The sequence below is a fragment of the Symphalangus syndactylus genome, chromosome 1, assembly GCF_028878055.3.
Source record: "Symphalangus syndactylus isolate Jambi chromosome 1, NHGRI_mSymSyn1-v2.1_pri, whole genome shotgun sequence".
NCBI classification, from domain to species: Eukaryota; Metazoa; Chordata; class Mammalia; order Primates; family Hylobatidae; genus Symphalangus; species Symphalangus syndactylus.
This window is the reverse complement of record NC_072423.2, coordinates 51,683,579-51,709,478: the sequence shown is the minus strand read 5'-3', so window position 1 is coordinate 51,709,478 and position 25,900 is coordinate 51,683,579. Positions and strand designations below refer to the sequence as shown.

At 38.8% G+C, this 25,900-nt stretch overlaps 1 protein-coding gene across 3 annotated transcripts in view; it reads left to right on the top strand.

Annotated features, from left to right (window-relative positions):
• Positions 1-25,900, top strand: part of MAPRE2 (microtubule associated protein RP/EB family member 2) — a 163,350-nt gene that overhangs the window by 15,931 nt on the left and 121,519 nt on the right. For all 3 annotated transcript variants that reach the window (XM_055234593.2, XM_063640583.1, XM_063640576.1), the window contains one exon: positions 12,341-12,402. Coding sequence is in view for 2 of the 3 variants with exons in the window: in XM_063640583.1 (XP_063496653.1) it covers positions 12,341-12,402 (62 nt within the window). In the remaining variant the exon portion in view is untranslated. The remainder of the gene's footprint in view (positions 1-12,340; positions 12,403-25,900) is intronic.

The following is a 25,900-nucleotide window of genomic DNA, read 5'->3' as shown; positions in this document are numbered from 1 at the left end:
AATGAATGAATGAGTGAGACAGGATCTCACTCTTGCTCAGATTGGAGTGCAGTGATACAGACATAGCTCACTGCAGCTTCAAACTCCTGGGCTCAAGTGACCCTCCCAAGTAACTGGCAATATAGGTGTACACCACCATTCCCGGCATTTTTTTTTTTTTTTTTTTTTTTACTTTTAATAGAGACAAGGTCATGTTTTGTTGCCCAGGGTGGTCTAGATCTCCTCGGCTCAAGGGATTTTCCTGCCTCTGCCTTCCAAAGTGTTGGAATTACAGGCATGAGCCATTGTGCCTGTCCTAGGCACTGATACAGCACCTGCCTGAGGCACTACAGCAGGCAAGAACAAGAAGAAAATAGACTTAAAACACAGGGAGTGAACCAACTATAGCAACCTTTTCTTTGAGCCTCATCAAAGGGACTTCCCCTTTTTAAGACTGTAGTTGAGTCATGCTAGTGAGTATAGAAAGACCATACATCAACAGTTGTGAACAGAAGTGGGAGTCAGTTCTTCTCTTATGGCCCTGGCACCTAAAAATTAATGCCAAATGATGCCCAAAGAGGGGTCTGTGATGAGCAAAGCCTTCTCCTGGCCAGGCCGTGGTGTTACTGTACTCTGGACCAGAGGTACAGCTCCATGACACTTTCTCACTCCTGATGGGAACAAATGAAGCTAGTTGTGTTCTACCCATCTTGAATGTCTGGTATAATCAGAGGGTTGACAGACAGGGTCTCACAAAATCAGTACATAACTCTTGAAATGTATGCCCTTCATTATTTATGCCGAATAACAAATCAAATGAATCATAGTGTTTTAGAGCTGAGAGCAACCTTGGAGATGATCTCATTTAATGCCATTTTATAGATGAAAAACCGAGACACGGATTTTCTTTTTTTTTTTTTTTTTTTTTTACTAAAACCACTAGTAATTGCAAAGTTTTAAACGTTTATAGCACATCATTTGCTTTTGACAGTGCTTTGCAGATCACCTGAGCTGCTTTCTGGCTCTCCAGGACATTGTACTAACTGGGAGGATGGGGAGACATTTGCTGTCCCCATGGGGAATGAAAAAGGAAACCATGTGGGATGGGGAGGGACAAGAAAGAAGAAAAACAAGCTCCTCTAGGCTCCAAAAAATTTGAAGGAAATAAAGATATTAAGCACTGTGTTAGACGAAGTGATAGCTACAAAACACATAATCCGTACAGCAATCTTATGAGCACTATTCAACATTAAGCTAACAGAAGAAGTCTCAGCTGTGGTCAAAAGATAGTTTTGTTTTTTGGCTTCTGTTTTCTGCTTTTTTCTTTCTTTTCCTAGGCTGCCAACCTTAGAGAGATGATGGTCAAACTGGGGCTGCGAAGGTCATGTATTACAGAAGAGGCAGCAAAAAAGGCCTTGGCAGGGTCAGAAAGGCCAAAGAAGGTCCTGTTCCAAGGATTTCTTGGGGCCCTTTTCATCGAGGCCACATCCACATGATCCCTGAAGATAGGTATTCCCTCCCATTCTGTTTAAGCTGTTAGTTTTCCCTAGATTTGATTCTATTTTAATATTTTATATCACTATAATCAGATCCAAGGAAATATTTTCAAATTCAATAATAATAATGATAAATTTAATAAGTATTTTCCATGTACATAGAAATTTATAGTTGCTAAAGAATTTTTATATGTAGCAGCAGCTCTTTAAGGAGCTGTACTTTACAGAAAACTGTAAAAACTGGGTCCCAGAGTTTAAGTGGCATGTCCAAAGTCACATAATTGGGAAAACCTCAAACCCAGGGAATGATACCCCAAGTCCCAATGCTCTTTATACCAGGCAGCTTTACAAATGATAGCTGAATTCTCAGGGTAGCCCTCAAAGATCCCTTTAACCCATAAAAGTATTAACTTATACCAGTATCTTAAGCTCTAACCAACTCATATTTCCATAGAAACATGCATAGGGTTTTAAAAACTTAAGTAAATACATTTTCTGGACACATCTCCCTGTAGATGAGGACTCCTGATATTCTAGCATCAGCGGTCGCTTCTTTTCCCTCAGTTTGAAAATGCAAGTGCACCAAGAGAGGAATGTTATTATAAAGTGTAGGCAGTCTCAAAAGTCATTTTGAGCGTGACACTTTTAGGCAGAATAATGGTCCCGGTACAGTATACAGTTGTGGAATCAAGTAATGCAAAGTTTTTAAGTTTTTTAGCTCATTGTTTGCTATTCACAGAATTTGGCAGGACATCCAAGCATCTTCCTATCTCTCAAGCACACTGGATATATGTGTGGCAGCTTCATCTGATCCAATTGCCTACACAAAAAAATAACAGTGGCTTCACTGAGGGTGCTCATGTAACAAGATCCAGAGACAGCCATTTGAGTCAGCAGAGAAAAAAATAACAAATTTTTGTTAAAACACTCTCTTATGCATTTGCACAAACTAATTAATCAATTAAATACATACCATCTTCAAAAGGGGAGAACTTCCCTAAGAACCTGGAACTCTGGGTGAGTATGTTACCACTAGGGGCTAGGAATAAATACAGGAAGGAGGAGCAAGAAAAAAGTGGTGTGCATCAAGGATGGACTTCACATCCTTAGTTTTGCTTGTTTGGTGGTAAGGTCTAAGCTATATGTTTGTGTCCATTGTTTGGTAGTAAGGTCTAAGCTATACATTAGTTTATCTCAGTTGGGATCATGTGAGTGAATGGCTCCTTTACCAAGTGCATGTTAATCTGTCACCATAGCAGATTTTAGAAAGAGCCTGAAGCACAGAGAGTGTGTGTGTGCCTTGCAACTCAAGGTGTGGTCTTTAGACCAGCAGCATCACCTAGAAGATTTTAGAAAGGCGGATTCTCACACCCCTCAACCCCTAGACGTACTGAATCATAACCTGCATCATTACAAAATTCCCAGATGATTCATAAAGTCAGGAGAGCGCTGTCACAGGTGAACCTGATAGTTAAAATGCTTGTTTTCCTCTAATTTTCAGAATGAGAAAAACAAATTGATCTTCAAACTCTATATGCTCCCCAAGAAAACAGCAGTCAGGAATTTTTCCACCCCTGCTGTCAATATCACATTCACAGCCCTGTGATATGATTATTTTGTGTTTATTACCTCGGTGGTCCTCCACCTTTTTGGCACCAGGGACCAGTTTCGTGGAAGACAATTTTTCCATAGACTGGGGGTGGGGTGGAGGATGAGGGACGGTTTTGGGATGAAACTGTTCCACCTCAGATCATCAAGCATTAGATTCTCATAAGGAGCACGCAACCTAGATCCCTCACGTGCACAGTTCACAACAGTGTTCGCGCTCCTATGAGAATCTAATGCTGCAGCTGATCTGACAGGAGGCAGAGCTTAGGTGGTTACCCAACTAGACTTAAGTCCTAGGTGGCTGTTCTGTGTCTTGTTCACCCTTAGAATCCCAGCACCCAACATGGTAACGGAATCTAATAGGTGTGTATGGTGCTACTCAACAGTCCCAGCTTCAAAGTACAACAAACATGGGTTGGAAGCCTCAGTTCATGCATCTGTGAGATGGGATAAAGAAAAGCACCTCTTATAGGGTTATTGGGAGGAGTAAATGAGCTGATGCACGTGACATAGCAGAGCCTCTGGTGTATTGTAGCTACTCATGGGTGGCTAATATGTTGAACAAATGAAAGAATAGAAACCTTGTGTACAAAGTCTTCAGAGGTCTGTAATGTGGTGCCCTGTTGCTTCAAAAATATGAAATTGAATTTAAACAATATGCAAAGGAAGCCTGATAAACATAAGAAAACGGTAGAATAGATCCGTGAGAAAAGCCTGTGATTTGGAATCACAAGACCAGTGTCTGGGTTTCAACTCTCTCCTTTACTAGCTGTGTGATCTCATGCAAGAAACAAGCTTCCTGAGCCTCAGTTTCTTCACCTAAAGGGGGGAGTTAATAATCCTCTTCTTTTCATGGCGTTATGCTTTAAAAAGGGGGGTGGGAGGTTTACAACTTGCAACATTCATTCATTATTCGTTTTTGTATCCTCCTTATTCATTTTTGTATCCCTACCTCTCCTGACAAATAGCGATGCTCAGTAATGCCTGTTTGCTCGCATGGGTTACAGCATAAACTCTCAAGGGGAATGAAAATTGGATATTGCGATGGCTTGTGGCCTCCAAAGGTTAACCTTTATGGACAAAATCTTATTCCATAGTATTTAGGGAATCCTAAAGGGTTTCTTAGCATCCTTAGGGGATACAAAGGCTCCTTGTGAGTGGGGAGGAGGAGTGAGGAAGATGATTTTTAAAAACTTTGAGAAGCACAATTAGAGCTCTGACTCTTCAACTTGGTACCACATGAGAGCTCTTCAGGAAAAAGCATAAGGAGAGAAAAGCAGCTAACTAAAAGGCAAGCAGAGTGAACCTCTAGAAGAAGTAATAAAAGAATTACCATTTCAGCTGGGTGAGGTGGCTCACACCTGTAATCCCAACACTTTGGGAGGCCAAGGCGAGTGGATCCCCTGAGGTCAAGAGTTCGAGACTAGCCTGGCCAACATGGTGAAACCCCGTTTCTACTAAAAATACAAAAATTAGCCTGGCGTGGTGGTGGGCACCTGTAATCCCAGCTATTTGAGAGGCTGAAGCAGGAGAATCTCTTGAACCCAGAAGGCTGAGGTTGCAGTGAGCTGAGATTGCACCACTGAGCTCCAGGCTGGGCTACAAGAGTGAGACTCCGTCTCAAACAAATAAACAACCAAAATGAATTACACTTTCACGATCTGGGTGATGTGATATACATAAAATAATTTTGCAAAACTAAGAGCTATAAACAAGTATAATTACTAAAGGAAAAGCCTTTAAGAAATATTTTCAAGTTGTATATGTTACCTGGATTTATTTCCATTAATATATTGATTTCCCCAGTAGTTGTTTTATCCCTGACAGTGTAATTGGGGTATCTGCTTCACAACTTCACTGGGCTATTTCCCAGTTGAGTGGAATTTAGCATGAATTTTTTTTCTATCAAGGAATTCAGTTGCTAATGTGGCCCCCAAACCTTTTGAAAGTAGATTCCTTTGTAAGGCAGATCCCACAGCAGGGACCCCAAGAGCAAGGCTGTTTGTTGTTGTATCAGCATCCTGGGGTCTTCACATTGGCTCAAACAGGAAACTTATGGACGGAGGCTGTGCAAACATTCCCACAGGTCTCTACAAGTCCCATTCACTTACCAGCATTTTTCTTTTTTTTTGAGACGGGGTCTCACTCTGTCACCCAGGCTGGAGTGCAGTGGTGCCATCTCGGCTCACTGCAAGCTCTGCCTTCCAGGTTCACACCATTCTCCTGCCTCAGCCTCCCGAGTAGCTGGGACTACAGGTGCCCGCCACCACACCCCACTAATTTTTTTATATTTTTAGTAGAGATGGGGTTTCACCATGTTAGCCAGGATGGTCTCGATCTCCTGACCTCGTGATCCGCCCGCCTTGGCCTCCCAAAGTGCTGGGATTACAGGCGTGAGCCACCGCACCCGGTCTAATTTTTTTATTTTTAGTAGAGACGGGGTTTCTCCACGTTGGCCAGGCTAGTCTCGAACTCTTGACCTCAGGGGATCTGCCCAGCTCGGCCTCTGAAAGTGCTGGGATTACAGGCGTGAGCCACTGAGGCTGGCCGAAGTTGCAATTCTTTTTTTAGACAGAGTCTCACTCCGGACTTGGCCAAAAATGTTAAAATATAATTTGAAAAGATTTCCACAGAGCACAATACAGCGCAAAAAGTCACAGTAGCCCTTGATACCCAATGTCTTTTCAGCCCTTTTGCTACTGTCAGTCTTACTTAGATTTCACATGTAACCCTTAGTATGTTACTGTGTTCCTTCTTTGCATGATCAAAGGAATTACAGACTATAAAGACAGCAAGCATGGAAAGCAGGGCTTTAGTTTCCACTATGACCCAAACACTAAACTTGAACCCTGGGCTCTGAAATTGAACCTGAAATCGAACCTCTCTCTGTGCTACTTTGACACGTAACATGCATTCTGCCACATAATGTGCATTCTGCCACATTTCATTATTAATTGCACACATGAGGAGAGGAGCTATTCTATGCTTACGACTCTATTTTCAAAAATATCTGATTAAAAATGGATAAAAGGATAAGTGAAAATAATGTAATTATAAAAACACTTTACAGAACTATAATATATGTGTTATTTCCCATATATGTAGCTTTGTCTCATGTAATTTTTTGAAAGAATTTTACTTTTGTACATTGAGCACTATAAATATTCTATTCAAAAATAGAAAGGGCAATCTTAAAAAATATTTTAATTCTGATTCACATGGAAAGTAGCAGATGGATAAATGATGATTCCAAGAAGAAAGGGCTAGGCTACATTTGTATGAAAAAAACTGAATTTTTATTTTATTGTAGCTATCATTTTAGGTATTTTCTGGGGATTATCTTTTATTTTTATAGAAACCTAAATCATATGACCATCAGTTTATAACATCATTACCATTCTTAATATATACCACCAAAATCCATTTAGCAGTGAGCTATAATTTTTTTGAAGTCCTTAAATATACAATATGGGCCATTTGGTAGTTTGTCTTTCTTAAGGAGAAGAATGAGTTGTACCAGACTTAACCCAAGATTCAGTGTAATCTGACCTCCTTTACTTGCCAGATACGCTCATTTGGTTTTTGGTTTCCCTGATGTGTGCTCAGCTCTGTGCTTCCTGGCAGTCTTGCCCTGGGGGAGTTGCACAGGAGAAGGGAGGGAGTCTGGGCCTCCCCTCTGCTGCCCCTAGAGAAGGCCCTGAGCCCAACCCAAGACCATTAATTGAGGCACTGCGTGGTGGAGGCAGAGCTCTCTGAAAGATTAATATCTAGTAGGCTCCACCTCAGGATTAATGGCCTGTGACCTTCTGCTAATGCTGCAAGCTGCTTTATTCCTAGAAAGCTATGGACCTCCCACACTAAAGAACGTGATCTACAACTGAAGGGATTCAATATCTCAAAGTGGCCATGGGGAGTTTGGAATTCAGGATACAGCTTATTCTGGAGATCCAAAGACAGCTTAGTAAACTCCCTAGATGAAAACCTGGGCTCAGGCCCCGGTAGTGTTCTCTTCTTGCAAAAGCTGTGAACAGCTGGGGAGGTGGTAATGCTCTCTCTTTGTGAGGAGGATGCTTTAACCTTGTGTTGACCAGAAGCCTCACTGGTTAAACACATAGCAATGAAGAAAGAATGAAATCTTTCAATGGCATGGCATGATTTGAAATATTTTTACAAACATGTTTTTCATTCTGATAGATCTTTCATGTTCCTGTAGTTTTTGTGGCCAGACATGAAAGTAGCAGTCTTTGCCAGAGGATGGGGGAACTCTCTAGCTAGGATAGAGGTTCTGCTGCTGTGCCTTGGACATGGGATGCTGGAATTCTGGATTTGTTTGTCAAAGAAAGAGGATTTGACATTTCTAGAGGATGGGGAAAATGGACCTTTGTAGAAACAGAGAATGTGCTTTGTTAAAGAGTCATGACTCTTATCCTAACAAAGATATTTGGTCTTTTCAATGAAAACAAAACCAACAAACAAGCCAGAGAAAGCAGCTGCCTTATGGCTGCTCATTTCTGAGGAGCTGCCCTAGTGCTCAGAATGGCTAAAGAATAAAAGTATGATCTTTCCAAACATGAAGGGGGATTTTGCAAGTTCCTCTGTGTGTGTTGGTGATTAAAATTCTGTCATTATTTAGTGTATGGTCCAGTTTTGAATACAGAACACCTGCCTTGTCATCCGTAAAATAGTACCACGAAGGATGAAATTCCACTCCATACACGTACCTATAGTCCCAGTGACTTGAGATCGATCTGGAGGCAGGTGGATCGCTTGAGCCCAGGAGGTTGAGGGTGCAGTACATTGTGATTGTGCCTGTGAATAGCCTCCTGTACTCTAGCTTGGGCATCACTGCAAGACCCCATTTGTAAAAATAAATGTTAAATATTCCATTTCTATGCAAATAAGATGTGGACATTTTATAAGATTTTGAAAATTCCTAGATAGTGTGAACTTAAGGGTATGAGAGATCCATTAAAAAATACAGGATGTATCGGCTGGGTGCCATGGCTCACACCTGTTATCCCAGCACTTTGGGAGGCCAAGACAGGCAGCCTCACTTGAGGCCAGGAGTTCAAGACCAGCCTGGCCAACATGGCAAAACCCCATCACTACTAAAAAAAATACAAAAATTAGTGGGGTGTGGTGGCACATGCCTGTAATCCCAGCTACACGGGAGGTTGAGGCACGAGAATCACTTGAACCCAGGAGACGGAAGTTGCAGTCAGCAGAGATGGAGCCATTGCACTCCAGCCTGGCCAACAGAGCAAGACTCTGTCTCAAAAAAAAAAAGATACATGATGTATCAAGCTGCTATTTCAAACCCACTTCTGGTTTGAATATGTGTATTGTGAATTTTAATGTATTAAGAAGGTACATGAGGGAGAAAGGTGAATAACAGCAAAGAAAATTCCAACATAGGCAAGATTGGATAGCAGAACATTGGCAGTGGTTTCTGAATGCTAAGTTAGTGGGTGAGTTATTTTTTTCTTGGATCTGTGCAAAATGGAGCAAACTCCTGATCCATCTTGCCCACTGCTTTGGGGCTTTTGCTTTTCTTTGAAAAGGTAAGAAAATAAAACTAATGTATCTTGCTCAATTCTAGTTCCTATCCAATTACCTGATTTAGAAATATATATATTTTGAGATAATTGTACATTAAGATGTAATTGTAAGAAATAATATAGAGAGATCCCATATATTCTTTATCCAATCTGCCATGGTAGCATCTTGCAAACTTACGGCACAATGTCACAACCAGGATATTGGTGTCAATACAATCAAGGTTCAGAACATTTCCATCACCACAAAAATATTTGGGTTGCCTTTTATAATCACACTCATTTCCCTCCAGCCCTCACCCCCTCCTCTTAACCCCTGGCAACCACTAATCTGTGCTCCATTTCTATAGTTTTCCCATTTTAAAAATGTTAGATAAATGGAATTATGCAGTATATAACCTTTAAGGACTTTCTTTTTTCACTCAACCTAACTCTCTGGAGATTCATTCAGGTTGTTACTTTCTATCAATAGTTGGTTCCTTCTCACTGCTGGGTAGTATTCTGAAGTTTGGATGTAGCACAGTTTGTTTAACCATTAACCTGTTGAAAGATATCTGGGTGGTTTCCAGTTTGGGGCTACTATGTATAAAACTGCTATAAACAAGTTTTCATTTCTCTGGGGTGTATGCCAAAGTGAGCAATTGCTGGGTGATATGGTACTTGCATGTTTAGCTTTTAAATCTGCTAAACTGTTTTCCACAGGAGCTCTACCATTTTATACTCTCAGAAGCAATATATGAGTGATCTAGTTTCTTCAAACTCTCGCCAACATTTGGTGTTGTCGCTATTTTTTATTTTAGCCATTCTGATAGGTATGTTGTGATGTCTCATGTAGTTTTAATTTTCTTTTATCTATAGGCTAATAATATTGTATATCATTTAATATTATTTGCTCTCTGTATATCTATATCCTCTTCAGTTAAATGTCTGTTCATATCTTTTTCCCATTTTCCGACTAAGTTGGTTTATTTGGTTGCATTTTGAGAGTTCTTTATTTTAGACACTAGTTCTTTGTCAGATATTGGGCTTGCAAATACTTTCTTCTAGTTTATATCTTGTATTTATATCTGCTTCACATGGGCAAAAGTTTTTAATTTTGATGAAGTCCAATTTACCAATTTTTCCTCTTACAGATTGTGTTTTTGGTGTCAAGGCTGAGAACACTTTGCCAGCTCTGATCCTAAAGATTTTCTCCTGTTTTTTGTTTTTTCTACAAGTTTTGTAGTCTTACATTTTACATTTATGCCGTGATCCATTTTGAGTTCGTTTTTATGTAAAGTGTGAGACTTGCAGACAGTAAGAGCTCTACTCCTGCCAAACACAGCAGGAGCAAGCTTTGCCTCACTCCTATCCCCACTAGCAAAGGCTGCATGGGAAGGCTAGACCTCTATCCTTGCAAGGCTGGGACTTCTTGAGCACCTACCATATGCTAGGTCCTGAACTTATGATGGTGGAGTGAAAGCTCTCCAGGTATTTCTAATCTATGTCAAATGACTGCTATTAAGGTATTTTAGTGTGGACATACAGATGAAAGAGAAAGGAGATAGATACTGGTCTGCCAGACTCAATTAAAATCTATCCCTTTCTAGCTGCATGATATTGGGCAAATTGCCCCACTACTCTGAGCCTCTGTTTCTTCATTTATAATAAGATAATTTTGAGGATTAAATTAGATAAAATATGTGAAATGATTGGTGCATAAGGTGTTCAATAAATAATGTCATTCTTCTCCAAACTGATCCACTGCGGCTGCTGAAAAACTAGCAATGGACCGTTGTCGGAAAATAGAAAAAGACCAATTGTATACAGACAATTCTGAATTTTCTAAGGGCTAATTATCTGCTTTATAGATGAACTAGAAACCTTATGTTCCTGCTTCGTAGCTTGGTGGCCAGTGGCTTGCACAGCTACTGGGTACTATTAAATAAAGTAGATAAATGAAAATTTCATTCTGATTCAGTTGAAATTTCTGGAAAATTGAAGGACTTAAGAATAGAAACTGACATGGATGAGAACCAATGTTGTTAAAATCCGAATTTAGGTTTATCAACTATCATTCAATTATAGAAAGATATAAAGTGTTCATAAAATTAAATTCTGCTGCAAAATATGTAAGGAAATTCAACTTATTGTATCTGAAGGAAAAAACTTAGATTGTAGTCAGTATATCTAAATTTAGTTATTGACACTATGTACACTATTCATGTTAAGTTTTCTGATTTTTAAACAAGCCCAAGTTTATTAATTATTTTTAAGATCCTTCACTGAGTAGTATAACAATTCAGTTGTCACCTTTACTTTTATTCTCTTGACTCTTGCCATTTTGTTTTTTGCCTTTTTTTAACTAAACATCTCCTTTTTCCCTTAGAGAAAAACTATAAAATGCCTACCTCCCCCCTTTTAATTAAAAAAATAATAATGCTACCAGCAACATCTCCAGAACTGTGTCTGGGAATAATCACACCATGTTGGATCTATCACAAATATTTTATTTTTACACAATTGATTTTAAGCTAAATAAACACCAAGTCATTTCTGAAATGGTCATAGAAAACACAGAAGAGCAATGTAGGGCTTAGATGGAAAGTGGGGAAGAGAGTTAAGGCTCATATGTATATGCAAGTCAGGTCATTTATAGCAGCATCCGGTTGAAACATAGCGACCTCCTCCGTAACCGTTCATCCCCCAAACGCTGGATTCTCAAAGCAAACTCAGACTCCTGCATTTCTCAGCCTCCAGAATTGGATTTGTCCCTCATCAGTTTACTGTCTTACTGCCTCATTTAGTCAAAGCATATTTTGAAAATAAATAGCTAATTCATATAACGAAAGTCAATTGGCCGTGCATGGTGGCTTACGCCTGTAATCCCAGCACTTTGGGAAGCCAAGGTGGGCGGATCACGAGGTCAGGTGATCGAGACCACCCTGGCTACCATGGTGAAACCTCGACTCTACTAAAAATACAAAAAAATTACCTGGGCGTGGTGGCGGGCGCCTGTAGTCCCAGCTTCTCGGGAGGCTGAGGCAGGAGAATGGCATGAGCCCAGGAGGCGGAGCTTGCAGTGAGCCGAGATCGCGCCACTGCACTCCAGCCTGGGCGACAGAGCGAGACTCCATCTCCAAAAAAAAAAAAAAAAAGAAAAGAAAAGAAAGTAAATTACTAAATTACTGCTTATTGGTATGTACATTTTAAAGTCGTTTATAATGCTTATCCTGTCGAAATTAAAAATCTTTTTGACTAGAAAAAGCCTGTGTTGATACTAAATATAAAACCTGGATAAACCTAAGTTTGGGGAATTTAGTACTTTAATTGCTGTTGGTATTTGATATCCCACTAGAGGCACTGCTCCTTGGGGTTATCCGCCGACATGATTCCCGTCACATCAGACTATCAGGGCAGGGGAAAAACAAAAGAAAAATTATTTTCATAGGACTGACATTATAATAAATTTTTATCAACTATTAATCAATATGAGAATTGATCTAATAATATATATTGAGAGTATAATTCTATCGTCTGGCTGACTTAATCGCTTTCATATGGTAAGATCGATTGACTTTTGGATATTTGGCGTGTATTTTTTCTTTAATTTTTTTCCATTGCTGACTACACCCACTAAACTAAATTATACCTCTTTGCTTCCGTATTTTCATCATATTAAATGCTTGCACTCTTTTTTTTCTTCCATTTTTACTATCCCAGTGTCCTGTTTCCCAGAGGAACAGTTCATTTCAACAGCCAGGGAGAAAGCCTGGATGCTCAAGGTAAGGTTTATATAAATTGTGTTGCATGACTCCTTGCTTAAAAATTAATTTAAAGTGAGTAGTAATATTGTCGTTGTAACAAATTTATTTTCAAAATTCCAGTACACAATCAAAGCCAATATTTGAGTAAATATGCTCTTTTAAAACACTATTTTTCAAACCAAATTCCATTTCCCAAGTGTACAAAGGGCTAATTAATTGCTATTAGCAATTCCTCCAAAAATGGTCAAGCCAATTAATTAAAGTTTAAATTTGAAAAATCTTATGATAGGTGGGGAGGGTAGACTATCAAGATATGGTCAAAATGAACTCATGACGTCGCTATTTATAAATAAATGATTTTTATTTGGTATTGTTAAGGATCAAGAAAGCCACTCTGTTGGCTTTGAGAGGCAGAAAGAGAGAGTGAGAGCATGCGAGCATGCTTGTGACAGAGATGAGGAACCTAGAAAGCCTCATTTTTTTCAGTTTGGGATTTGTCTTTGAGATGCAATCATTTTGACCTTCAGTTATTTCGAACTATTACTCTAAGTCTCTGTAAGTAATGTCTTCAAGAGTCACCTCCAGGAGCCCTTAGAACAAAGAAACAATTAACTGAAATTCCACCAGATGGCAATATTTGGAAAGCCATTCAGAGAGGTCCCAAAGCTACAAGCTATTATTGTTCACACAGAATAGTCTCACAAAGTGTGGTGTAACATCCTATATTTCATCAAAGCTACTTTAAACATCTTTTATTTTACTCCTATTTCTCCACAGCATCAAACATTTTTACTTAAAAAAAAGTGTGTGGGGGCGTTTGTGTTTTCTTCTTTTAAAAAAAATTCTGCAATAATAAAATTAGAAACCTCATTCTTGAATAGTAACTCTCTAAACAGTAATGGTGAATATTAAAAGCTCAAATCATGAATAATATACCATATTTGTTTTGGGGCCTCATTGTAATAAATGCTATGACTGGTGGTCATTTTTTAAATATTTGAGAAGAGAAACTGAAATTCTTCCACTTAAGAATAGCATTTTAAGAAGTTGTCTTGATATTAAAATTTGCAGGTATAAAATTCACTGTATTGACTTGGAATAATTATTTAGTGTGGACGAATAGGTGTTTTCTCCTGTTGCTCTAGTGAAAGTGGAAATATGGAGCACTTTTGTAGGCGAGGTGGGCAGATCACCAGAGGTTAGGAGTTCAAGACCACTCTGGCCAACATGGCAAAACACTGTCTCTACTAAAAATACAAAAATTAGCTGGGCGTTGTGGCGCATGTCTGTAATCCCAGCTACTCGAGTGGCTGAGGCATGAGAATCACTTGAACCCAGGAGGCAGAGGTTGCAGTGAGCCAAGATCATGCCACTGCACTCCAGCTTGGGTGACAGAGCAAGACTCCATCTAAAACAAACAAACAAACAAAGTGGAGATATGGTACCCTGCATGATGTTCCAACAGCTGGAATATTCAGCGGCCAGAGCAGGCTCTAGGACAGAGTTGGGACAGGGCTCAGTGGAAAGGTACCTGAGGGCATTAGAAATAGGAAGAACCAGGAAGAGAAACCACCTAAGCTTTCTGTGTCTATAGCCGCAGATCATGAGTGCCCTTTGAAAACTGATCTTGTACTGCTAGCCCTTATACTAGATGGTCCATATGTTGGGTTTGTATGGGACAATCCTGGTTCAAGTCTGTGTTCCTGGAAAATAGTCTAGTTAGCACTGACTTTCACCCTCAAAACATTTCATTTTGGATGATAAATTATATGATCATCCTATCTTCCAGGCTGGTGAAGAAAAAGTAACAGGAAAAGGTGGCCCATTATCTAAATAGGGTGTTGCTTTATAAATCTCCTTATATATGGGGGTATGGGACAAATGTATCTTTAAAGAGCCAAATTGTAAATATTTTTTGCCTTGCTGGTCGTACAAGTCTCAGTCAAAACTGTTCAAATCATTGTAGTGTGAAAACAGCCAAAGATAATACATAAAGAAATGGCCTTGGCTGTGTTCGGTAAAGCTATTTACAAAAACAGGCAATGGACTATACTTGGCCTGCAGGCCATCATTTGCACATCCCTGATAGATAACAGAGATGGGTTAAGGTGGTAGGAGATGGCAGAGAACCGAAAAGACAACCATCATTAGTCCCTCTCCCTTCTCTCTATATCCCTTCTGGGTTGCACCCTCCTTTATTTAACCCTTTCAGGAACTAGTACAGTTGACCCTTGAACAACATGGGTTTGAACTGCACGGGCTTACTTATAAGTGATTTTTTTTTTCAATAAATGCAGTCGAACTTCCATATCCGTGGATTCCAGATCCGCAACCAAAAGTAAACTGAAAATACAGTATTCATGGTATATGAAACCAAAGGCAGCTAGCTTTTCATATTGCTGGATTCAGTGGGCCAACTGGGGGACTTGAGCATGAATGGATTCTTGCGGGGGAAGGAAGGTTCTGAAACCAATCCCCTAGGGAAAGCTGTATTGATCATTTCCTTGAATGAGTAATCCTATCTGCTATTAAGTGGTTCCTGAGATTCCTTTACTGGGTGTCACTTCTTGTTTCTCATCCAAATCTGTTCCTGCACCACACACAACATGCTTGTACTTTATACCTCATGATGTATAAGACTCAGGTGACACCTGAGTCTTAGTGTTAAATACTGAAGCAATAGCTCATTAGTAGGCAATTTAATTTTATGCTTTGATCCTCACTAAACAGTTATCTTTGGGAAATATAATCAGTCACATTAAGGAAAAGTTCATGTTGACTATACCAAATTTTTTATTATATTAATGCAAAGTAACATAATACATTTAAAGAAAACCTTGAGGAGAAAATCACCCATAACAACACCATCCTAAAATAACTATTTTTCTATTTTTGCATATTTGGTCTTCTCACAGGCATTCCTAATTTTCCACAATGCATACCATAATGAGTGTGAACTTTGTATTTTACTTACTGTGAGTCACAGCATCTTTTACTTTCATGGGTCATCAGAACTATCATTGGAATAACAGTATAATGTTATATCAACATGCCATAGTATATGCTTTAATTCTTACTATCTTCCCATTTTCACTATAAAAAGTGCTATGCTAAATTTTTATACACATCTTGTTGTTGGTTTGGTTTGGTTTGTGTCTATTTATCTGTTTTCTAAGGTCACAATCCCAGAAGTGGGATTATTTGTCAAGGATAGACCATTTTTATGACTTTTAATCTAGTTTACTATATTTTTCCCAGAGATTTGGAATAATTTACAAACATTTATAGTTTTAGGGTACTAGTTTCACCATAACATTTTCAGAAAGCATTTAATTTATTCACTAGCATTTACTGAATGACTACTAACTGTAAAGCACTGTGCTGAGTGTTTTGGGGTGTGTGTGTGTGTGCACGCGTGTGTATGTGTGTGTGTACATATTTTATATATATATATGAATGATGTGCTCATTCTACATTTATTTTGTGCCTAGGTATTGTAGTTTTTCAATGGTAAGCAAGAGATAGCTTCTATCTCAGAGCATTTGACTTTACTGGGGAACTAAGATATATGTAAATGACTGTAATAAGAAAATAAGATGCACCATAGGAGAAATACAGTTACAATATAATGGGAGTTTGGGGAGGGGGAGGTAGAGATGACATCTGAGCTGAGCCATGAAGGTCAGTTGGTGTGGAATACTCAGGGATGGTGAGATTAGCTATTCATTCCATAAACATGTATTGATCACCAACTCTGTGCCAAGTTTTATGGTAAAAGCTAGGGATATAGAGGTGACCAAGGCAGAGCTCTTAAACCATACTATCTAACGGAGTAAAGAATATTTTTTTAAAAATCATTATAAGGTTGATAAGCAGGCTAGCTTGCCTGGCAGAAGAAACACAAGGTTAGGGACGAATGGGAGTTTCCCCTGGAATGAAACTTTTCCATGGCTTCTCTTTTGAAAGGCACAGCCTTCATCATCATCAGTTATTGTGTCAGAATCTGTGGGAACATCTGCTTCTGGAAGCTTGAAGTTTCTTGTAATTACCACTTGTACTGACCAACATTCCAATTAATGTTGGCCTGCATTGACAGTCCCCTAAATGAGTACATTTACTGAGAATGCACAGAGGATAGGCCTGGGATCAGTGAGACCTACAACTTGGCCCTCACCAGATGATGATGATGGAAGTAAATCACTAAGAATTGTAGGTTTCATTTGTGTTTTGTCTTTAAAACAGCTGGAAGGAACCTCATTGATAATCTAATCCAACATCTCATTTTACAGATGAACATTCTTGAGTGAGGAGAGTTTGAGTGACTTTTCTAGGGTTAGACAGTGGCATTACCACAGCACCAGAACCTTCACTTCTGATTCTTCTTGTTCTATGGTCACTGCTTTAATTAGCCCTGCCTCATCTATACCATAGTGGTAGTAAGAATTAGGACTAGATTAACCTAAGCATCCCTTGTATAATAAAAGCAATAAGATAAATTTTACCCATCTCATACCACAGCAAAAATTTTTTAATTTACAATTTTTAATTAAAATTTTAATTTAGACCAGGCATGGTGGGTCACACCTGTAATCCCAACACTTTTGGAGGCTGATGCTGGAGGATTATCTGAGGCCAGGGGTTCAAGACCAGCCTGGGCAATATAGCAAGACCTCATCTCTCTACAAAAAAAAAAAAAATTAAAAACAATTAGTCAGTGTGGTGGCCCACGTCTGTAGTTGCAGCTATTCAGGAGGCTGAAGCAGGCAGATCCTTTGAATCCAAGAGCTCAAGGCTACAGTGAGCCATGATCGTACCACTGCATACCAGCTTATGAGCTGGACAAATAGCTTGACCTCACTAAGCTCCACTCTCATCTTCAAAGTAGAGGTATAATACATCTTGTTTGTTGTGAGAATAATTAGAGGTAACACAATTGTTGGGTGCATCATGGACACTCAGAAAATATTGAAATATTGATTTTCTTTCCCCTTCCCTCCTAGAGCTACAGGTTCTTCATGGGATTCCTTTTGTTTATTAATCAAGTTGCCTTATAGGACTTCTGAGAATTAAATGATGGAATGAGGGTACATTTATAAACTGTGGTGCAGAGATTAATGTTCTCATTTCTGAATTTTACTTAACTAGGCTTAAGTAGAGGTTTAGAGATTTTCTTTATGGTTCCTTTTCCTCCTTATCTTCAGTAGCTTATCTTACATGTTCTATGGATGTGTTGGTAAGACTTAAGAATTCACTTGTTTTCTCTGTGTTTTACCTTAAAATAATGTGTCAAATAAATATAGAGAGGTAGATGGTTAGATAAAGAAAATATGGCTGAATGTTAACAATTGCTGAATATAGCTGGTGGGTATGAATGTCTGTTATACTATTATAAGATTTTTTTTACTTTTCTGGAGGTTTGAAATGTCTCAAGCAAAATTTTTTAAAGCATTATGTATCAGGTATTAAGCTTCTACCACGGCTCCATCACTGTTCAGAGGCAGAGAGTAGATTTTGCATGAGACAGTCAGGGTTCTCAGCCCTGACGGAGATATGGCCCACTGTAGGGAATGTTAATGAAATAGGCAGTTCCATTCCAGAGTGCTGAGTGCTGTGGCGGGAGAAGTACAGGATGCCGTGGGAGTCCTCAGCAGCAACAGCTACGCCAGAACTGGTGTGCGGAGGCCAGACAAGGCTTCCAAGTTTTGAGGCGCCTAATCTGAGACCCGAAGGAAAAGGAAGAGCTAGCCAAGTGTTGGGGAGAGGAGGACTTCAGAGAAAGGGAAATTGTTCGGGCAGAAAGAGTAGCAGCTTCAAAGATCTGGAGGGAAAATAAGAGAAGCATTTGGCATATTAATGAAATTGAAAGAAGTTCAGTAATGAGCTGCAGCATTGAGGGAATAGTGACAGGTAGGGCTGGACAGACAGAAGATCAGGAAGGGCCTTGCCAGGCTAAAGAAGAACTCTGGTTGTATCGTAAGAGATGTTGAAGTCCTTTAAGCGTAGAAGTAAAGCTACCTGTTTTATATTTTAGAATGGTCACTCTGATGGCTGTGTAAAGGAAAGATCAGGACGGGACATGATTAGACAGCAGAGAGACCAGGTAGAAGATGATTAGCATCTGGCTATAGTGGTGACAGCTGGGGTAGAGGTTAATGGGTGGATTTGAGTACTATTTAGGTGGCAAAAAAAGGAAAAAAAACACAGTTACTTTTGCACCAACCTAATAGAAAGGATTGGGGAAGGAAGATGTCAAGGAGTTATTCATTCATCTAGCAAATGCATAATGAGTGCTTGCTGTGTGTTAAATGCTGTTTCAATGCTATGAAGAGAAGTAAAGAAAGGGGGACAGGAATACAGCCTGAGGAGGTGCTATTTTATGTAGGGGGAAGTAATGGAGAGGGATTTTCTAGAGGAGAACACATTGATCTTTAAGGACCTTCTTAAGGGATGGCAAAGTGAGAAGTAGTCACCTAAAGATCTTGGGGTTCAGTGGGATCCCTGGGAGCTCCACAAGTGGCAGTGCTGTGGTTGGCAGAAGATAGTGCCCAGTGTCTGGCATGAGTAAGTGGGGGCTTTGGTGAGTGTTATTTACAGAGACAGGACACATTGTAAATGTGAGGACAAGAATCAGAAGCCCAGTATTGCCCATGTTGTGCTTAGGGTGCCTGTGACATTAAAAAAGGTATAGATATAGATATCTTTATATATATATATATGGATTTGAGACCTGAACTCTAGAAGAAAAAGAAATGAATTACAGCTCTGAGAGTCGCTAGCATGTAAGCAGTAAGCCACAAGTATAGATAAAATTGCCCAAGGAGAGTATAGAATGAGAAAGGGAGTCCAGAGTAGAACCTTGAAAATCACCAATATTTAAAATGTAGATTAAGAAAAAGAGAGAGTACACCTATGTTCACAGCAGCAGCATTCAGAGTCGCCAAAAGGTGGAAACAACCCAAGTGTCCATTGAGATGAATGGATAAACAAAATGTGGTGTATGCATACAATGGAATATTGTTCAACCATAGATAGGAAATTCTGACTCATACTACAACATGGGTGAATCTTGAGGCCAATGCGTTAAGTGAAATACACCAGTCACAAAAAGACAAATACTGTATGATTCCACATATGTGAGCTATCTAGAGTAGTCAAATTCGTGGAGACAGAAAGTGGAATGGTGGTTGTCAGGGGCTGACAGCAGGGGGAAATGGAGAGGTAGCGTTTAATAGTTATAGAGTTTCAGTTTAGGGGAATGAAAACGTTCTGGAGAAGGATGGTGGTGATGGTTGAACAAGAATGTTAATATATGTAATGCCACCAAACTGTACACTTAAAAATGGTTAAATTGGTAAAATTTTGTTATATGCATTTTACTACAATTTGAAAGTGAGAGAGATGAAGATTAGCCAGAAACACAAGAGAAAGACCAGTTGAGTATGCTATCATGGAAGCCAAGGGAAAATAGCATTTCAAGACAGCAGGGTCGGGAAATCCACATGCCCATAAAGGTTATATAAAATAATAAAGACTAAAAATGCCTATTGCTTTAGCAACAAAGAGGTCGTTAGTGATCTTGGTGAGAATAATTTCAATGGCATGATCAGAATGGGAGCCAGATGCAAGAAGTTGAGGAGTGAGGGAGAAATTGAGAAGCCGAAAGGGCAGGTTTAGATAACCCTTAAGATACTGACTATAAAGATGGAGACAGAAAGCAGGACCTGTGGGGAAGAAGAGTTGATTTAAGGTAGAAGAGACCTGAGTGATTTAAACGCTGCCTGGAGGCAGCCAGTGGACAGGGCATAGGAGAAGCTGGTAGAAAGTTACAAACTAGAGCTTTTTAATTTTGTTAATTGACAAATAGTACTTGTACATATTCATGGGGTAGATCGTGATGTTTTGATATGTATAATGTAAATAATTATATCAGGGTACTTAGCATAACCGTCATGTCAAATATTTATCATTTCTTTCTGTTAGGAACATTTAATATTTTCATTCTAGCTATTTGAAACTATATGTTATTGTCAACAATAGTCAACCTACAGTGGTATAGAACACTAGAACCTATCCCTCCTGTCTAGCTGTAATTTTGTATCCTTTAACAAATCTCTCCCTATCCTTCCTTCCCCCAACCCTTTCCAGCCTCTAGTACCCTCTCTTCTACTTTTTACTTCTATGAAATCAACTTTTGTTTAATAATAGCTTTCACATATTAGTGAGAAAATGCAGTGTTCAACTTTCTGCTCCTGGCTTATCTCACTTAATGTAATGACCTCCATTTCCAACCATGTTGCTGTGAAAGACAGGATTTTGTTCTTTTTCATGGCATTGTGTGTATATACTACATTTTCTTTATTCATTCATCTGTTATTGGACACCTAGTTTGATTTAATATCTTGACTATTGTAAACAATGCCACAATAAACATGGGGTTACAGATGTCTCTTTGACGTAATGATTTACTTTCTGATTTAAATATACCAGGGCTTTGAAAAGGCAGGAGGCAAGAGGGGAGGACATAACTCTTTATTGCAACAAGCAAGAATCCGAGTAAGATGGCAGTCCTTTAGGTAAATATGTAGGTTTGGAGACAGAAAAGTTAAATTCTGGCCTAATGGCTTCAATACCTTCTGTAAAGTCAGATGCAAGGCCATCTGCTGAGGGAGGTGAAGGTGGTAGGGTCAGAGATATAGGGACACTGAAAAAGTATCTGGTTTATGAATAATGACAGAACCCAAACGAGGGAAACAGAAGGGTGATTTAGAAGCATTGAGACCCACTGGGTTTGGAGGCCATCAGTTTACAGTTGTGCTAGTCTCCTAGGCAGGGTGATTTTTTGTTTGTTTGTTCGTTTTTTTTTTTTTTGGTCCCAGCAGGTATCGGCAGTCCATATAAAGCGTATGTACCTGGCAGATAAAAATCATATAAAAGCTCTTCTTTGGGGAAACATGAAAATTGATCATGAGGGTGATACATTTATTTTTAAATGGACTAATGCTTTATTTCTTTCTCTTTACAATGTTGTAAGAGCCAAATGACTGGGTTAAGAGTTGCAAACTGTTTGGCTTATAATGAGTTTGTTATTGGTGCAGAGATTGTAACTAACTCTCCAGGGCCCTCTGTTGACTACAGAGATTATTGGGGACCAAACTTAATTATCAATTGATCACTGATCAGAGTGAAACTTTGAACAACTTACTGAGTAGTTTGATGGTGTTACATCCCTCCTCACAAACTTGTATTCCCTTTTAAGGGTACTGTGGCCCCAGGGACAAGCACTGTGTTGCATATACAAATACATCTGCACTCTGCTTAGTGCACCTTTACCACGTTGTAAATCTATGGCATTGCCATAGATTTTTGCCTTTTGCATTGAGTACCAGGATCTAGTTAAGTAATAGTCATTTTTGCTAGCAAAAATGTCACTAAAATTACTCTGAGGTTGACATGTCTTATCAAAATTTTCCATACAAGTAGGCTGTGGTATGTGCAAAGAATGCTACTGCTGTCTCACAGGCCAATGCCTAGAATGCTTGTATATATTCAGACCCCTAATCAAGAAATGTGTTTCCTCTACCCCCCTTCACTTTCTGACTTTACTATCCTGGCCAGAGAGTCACTAAAAATAACAAGGCCTGCCATCAACAAGTTGGTGATAGCCTAGGGATTCTGGTCCTGGTGAGGGCCAACTGTAAACTGATGGCCTCCAAACCCAGTGGGTCTCAATGCTTCTAAATCACCCTTCTGTTTCCCTCGTTTGGGTTCTGTCATTATTCATAAACCAGATACTTTTTCAGTGTCCCTATATCTCTGACGCTACCACCTTCACCTCCCTCAGCAGATGGCCTTGCATCTGACTTTACAGAAGGAATTGAAGCCTGTGAGTACAGGGGAAGGAGCAAGATCTGTAAAGAATCCACCAAGCCAAGGTGGATTCACCTTCATTTCCTAAACTGTGTAATACCTGAACACCAGACCCCTGTATATAGGGGAAAACATGTGGGAGAATAAACTTTATTTGATGCCTACAGTGTGCCAGATACTCTGCTAGCAACTTATCCTCATATGTTCTACATGAAACTTTGTTGTTGCTTTTTACAAATGAGGAAATTGTTTCAGAGAGGTTACTGACTTGTTCAAGGCATATAGTTAGTAAGTGGTAGAGCCAAGATCAGGACCCAAGCGGGCGTGAATGCAAATTTGTTATCTACCCTAACAAATCATGTTTTCTTTTCCTTCTAGTCCTCATTCACATAATTTTACACAGTTGGTGTGTGTGTATAGGGGTGGCAGTGTGTGTGTGTGTGTGTGTGTGTGTGTGTATTTTTGCCTTTAAGCCCTGGTTGGGAAGAATTTTTTCCTTTCTACAGTTGTCAGATCATGAACAAAAATTCAGAACAAACCCCAGTAAATTGCAGAAACACTAACTAAAATCAAATGCTATTTTTTACATTTCTACTTTTATTTTAGATTCATGGGGTACACGTGCAGGTTTATTACCTGGGTATATTGCACAATGCTGACATTTGGGGTATAACTGATCCTGCCACTTGGGTACTAAGCAAAGTACCCAATAGTTTTTCAACCCTTGCAGCCTTCCTTCTGCACTCGAGTAGTCCCTAGTTTCTATTGTTGCCACCTTTATGTGCATAAGTACCCAATGTTCAGCTCCCACTTATGAGAATATGTGGTACTGGTTTTCTATATCTGTGTTAATTTGCCCAAGATAATGGCCTCCAGCTGCATCCATGTTGCTGTAAGGGACATGATTGCATTCATTTTTATGGCTGCATAGTATTTTATGGCATATATGTACCACATTTTCTTTACCCAATCCACTGTGGATAGACTCCTAGGTAGATTCCACATCTTCACTATTGTGAATAGTGCTGCAATGAAGGTACAAGTGTATGTGTCTTTTTGGTAGAATGATTTATTTTCCTTTGAGATATATATATATCTCCAGTAATGGGATATCTGGGTTGAATGGTAGTTCTGTTTAAGTTCTTTGAGAAATCTACAAACTGCTTTCAACAGTGGCTGAAGTAATTTACATTCCCACCAACTATGTATAAGCATTCCCTTTTCTCGACATCCTTGTCAGCATCTGTTGTTGGTTAACGTTTTAATAATAGCTATTTTGATTGGTGTGAGATGGCATCTCATTGTGGTTTTGATTTGCATTTCTCTAATTAGTGATGTGCAGCATTTTTCATAAGTTTGTTTGCTACTTGTATGTCTTCTTTTAAGCAATGTCTGTTCATGTTTTTGCCTATTTTTTGATGAGGTTGTTTTTTGCTTGTTCTGTTGTTTAAATTCCTTATAGACTCTCGATATTAGACCTTTGTTGGACGCATAGTTTGTGAATATTTTCTCCCATTCTGTAGCTTATCTGTTTACTTTGTTGATAGTTTCTTCTGCTGTGCAGAAGCTCTTTCATTTAATTTGGTCCCATTATCAATTTCTGTTTTTGTTGCATTTAAGAATTTAGTCATAAATTATTCCTCAAGGTCAATGTCCAGAATGGTGTTTCCTACTTTTTCTTCTAGGATTCTTAGAAAGTCTTCACTTAAATCTTTAATCCATCTTGAGATATTTTTTGTATATAGTGAAATGTAGGAGTCCAGTTTTATTATTCTGCTGCATATGGCTAGCTAGCTATCCCAGTATCATTTATTGAATAGGAAGACCTTTCCTCATTGCTTATTTTTGTCAATTTTGTTGAAGATCAGGTGGCTGTGTCCCTTTAGTTTTGAGTTCTCTACTGTGTTCTGTTAGCCTGTGTGTCTGTTTTTGTGCAAGTACCATGTTCCTTTGGTCTGTATATAGCCTTATAGTTTAAAGTCAAGTAATGTGATGCCTCTGGTTTTATCCTTTTTGCATGGGATTGCTTTGGCTATTTGAGCTCTTTTTTGTTCCATAAGGAATTTTATAATTTTTTTCTAGTTCTTTGAAAAACTGATGTTGGTAGTTTGATAGGTATAGCATTTAATCTGTAGATTGCTTTGGGTAGTGTGCCCATTTTAACAATATTGATTCTTCCAGTCCATGAGCATGGAATGTTTTCCATTTGTTTGTGTCATCTCTGATTTCTTTCAGCAGTGTTTTGTAGTTCTCTTTGTAGAGATCTTTCAACTTCTTGTTTAGACGTATCCCTAGGTTTTTCTCTTTTGTTTTTTGTTGTTTTTTTTTTACAGCTACTTTAAATGGGATTTCAACCTTGATTTGAGTCTCAGCTTGAACATTATTGGTGAATGGAAATGTTACTTATTTTTGTACATTAATTTTATATTCTAAACTTTATTGAAGTCGTTTATCTATTCCAGCAGTATTTTGGTGGAGTCTTTAGGGTTCTCTAGGTGTAGAATTTTATTATTCATGAAGAGAGATAGTTTGACTTCTTTTCCTGTTTGGATGCCTTTTATTTCTTTCTCTTGCCTGATTGTTCTGGGTAGCACTTCCAGTACTATGTTAAATAGGAGTGGTGAGAGTGGGCATCTTTGTCTTGTTTCAGTTCTCAGTGTGAATGCATCCAGTTTTTGCCCATTCAGTATGCTGTTGGCTGTGGGTTTGTCATAGATGGCTGTTATTATTATGAGGTATGTTCCTTGAAGGTTTTTATCATAAAAGGATGTTGGATTTTATCAAAAGCTTTTTTCTACATCTATTGAGATGATCACAGGGTCTTTGTTTTTAATTCTGTTTATGTGGTGAATCACATTTATTGACTTGCATATGTTGAATCAGCCTTGCATCCTGGGAATGAAGCCTACTTGATCATGGTGGGTTAACTTTTTGATATGCTGTGGGATTCAACTTGCTAGTATTTTGGTAAGGATTTTTGCATCTATGTTTGTTAGGGATATTGGCATGTAGTTTTCTTTTTTGTTGTGTCTTTGCCACATTTGGGTATCAGGTTGATGCCTGATAAAATGAGTTAGGGAAGAGGTCTTCCTCCTTGATTTTTTAAAATACTTTCAGCAGAATTGATACCAGTTCTTCTTTGTATATCTACTAGAAATTGACTGTGAATCCATCTGGCCCAGGGCAATTTTTGGTTGGTAGGGTGTTGTTTTGGTCTTTTTTTTTTTTTAATTACTGATTCAATTTTGGAACTTGATATTGGTCTGCTCAGGGTTTCAATTTCTTCCTGATTCAATCTTGAGAGACTGTGTATTTCCAGGAATTTATCCATTTCCTCTAGATTTTCTAGTTTGTGTGCATAGAGATGTTCATAATAGCCTCTGAGGATCTTTTGTATTTCTCTGGGGTCAGTTGTAATGTCACCTTTGTCACTTCCAATTGTTCTTATTTTGATCTTCTCTCTTTTTTTCTGTGTTAATATAGCTAGCAGCTATTGATCTTGTTTATCTTTTCAAAGAAACACCTTTAGGTTTCACTGATTCTTTGTATGGATTTTTCAGTCTCAATTTTATTCAGTTCTGCTAGATTTTAATTTATTTATTTTCTTCTGCTAGCTTTGGGGTTAGTTTGTTCTTGTTTCTCTGCTTCC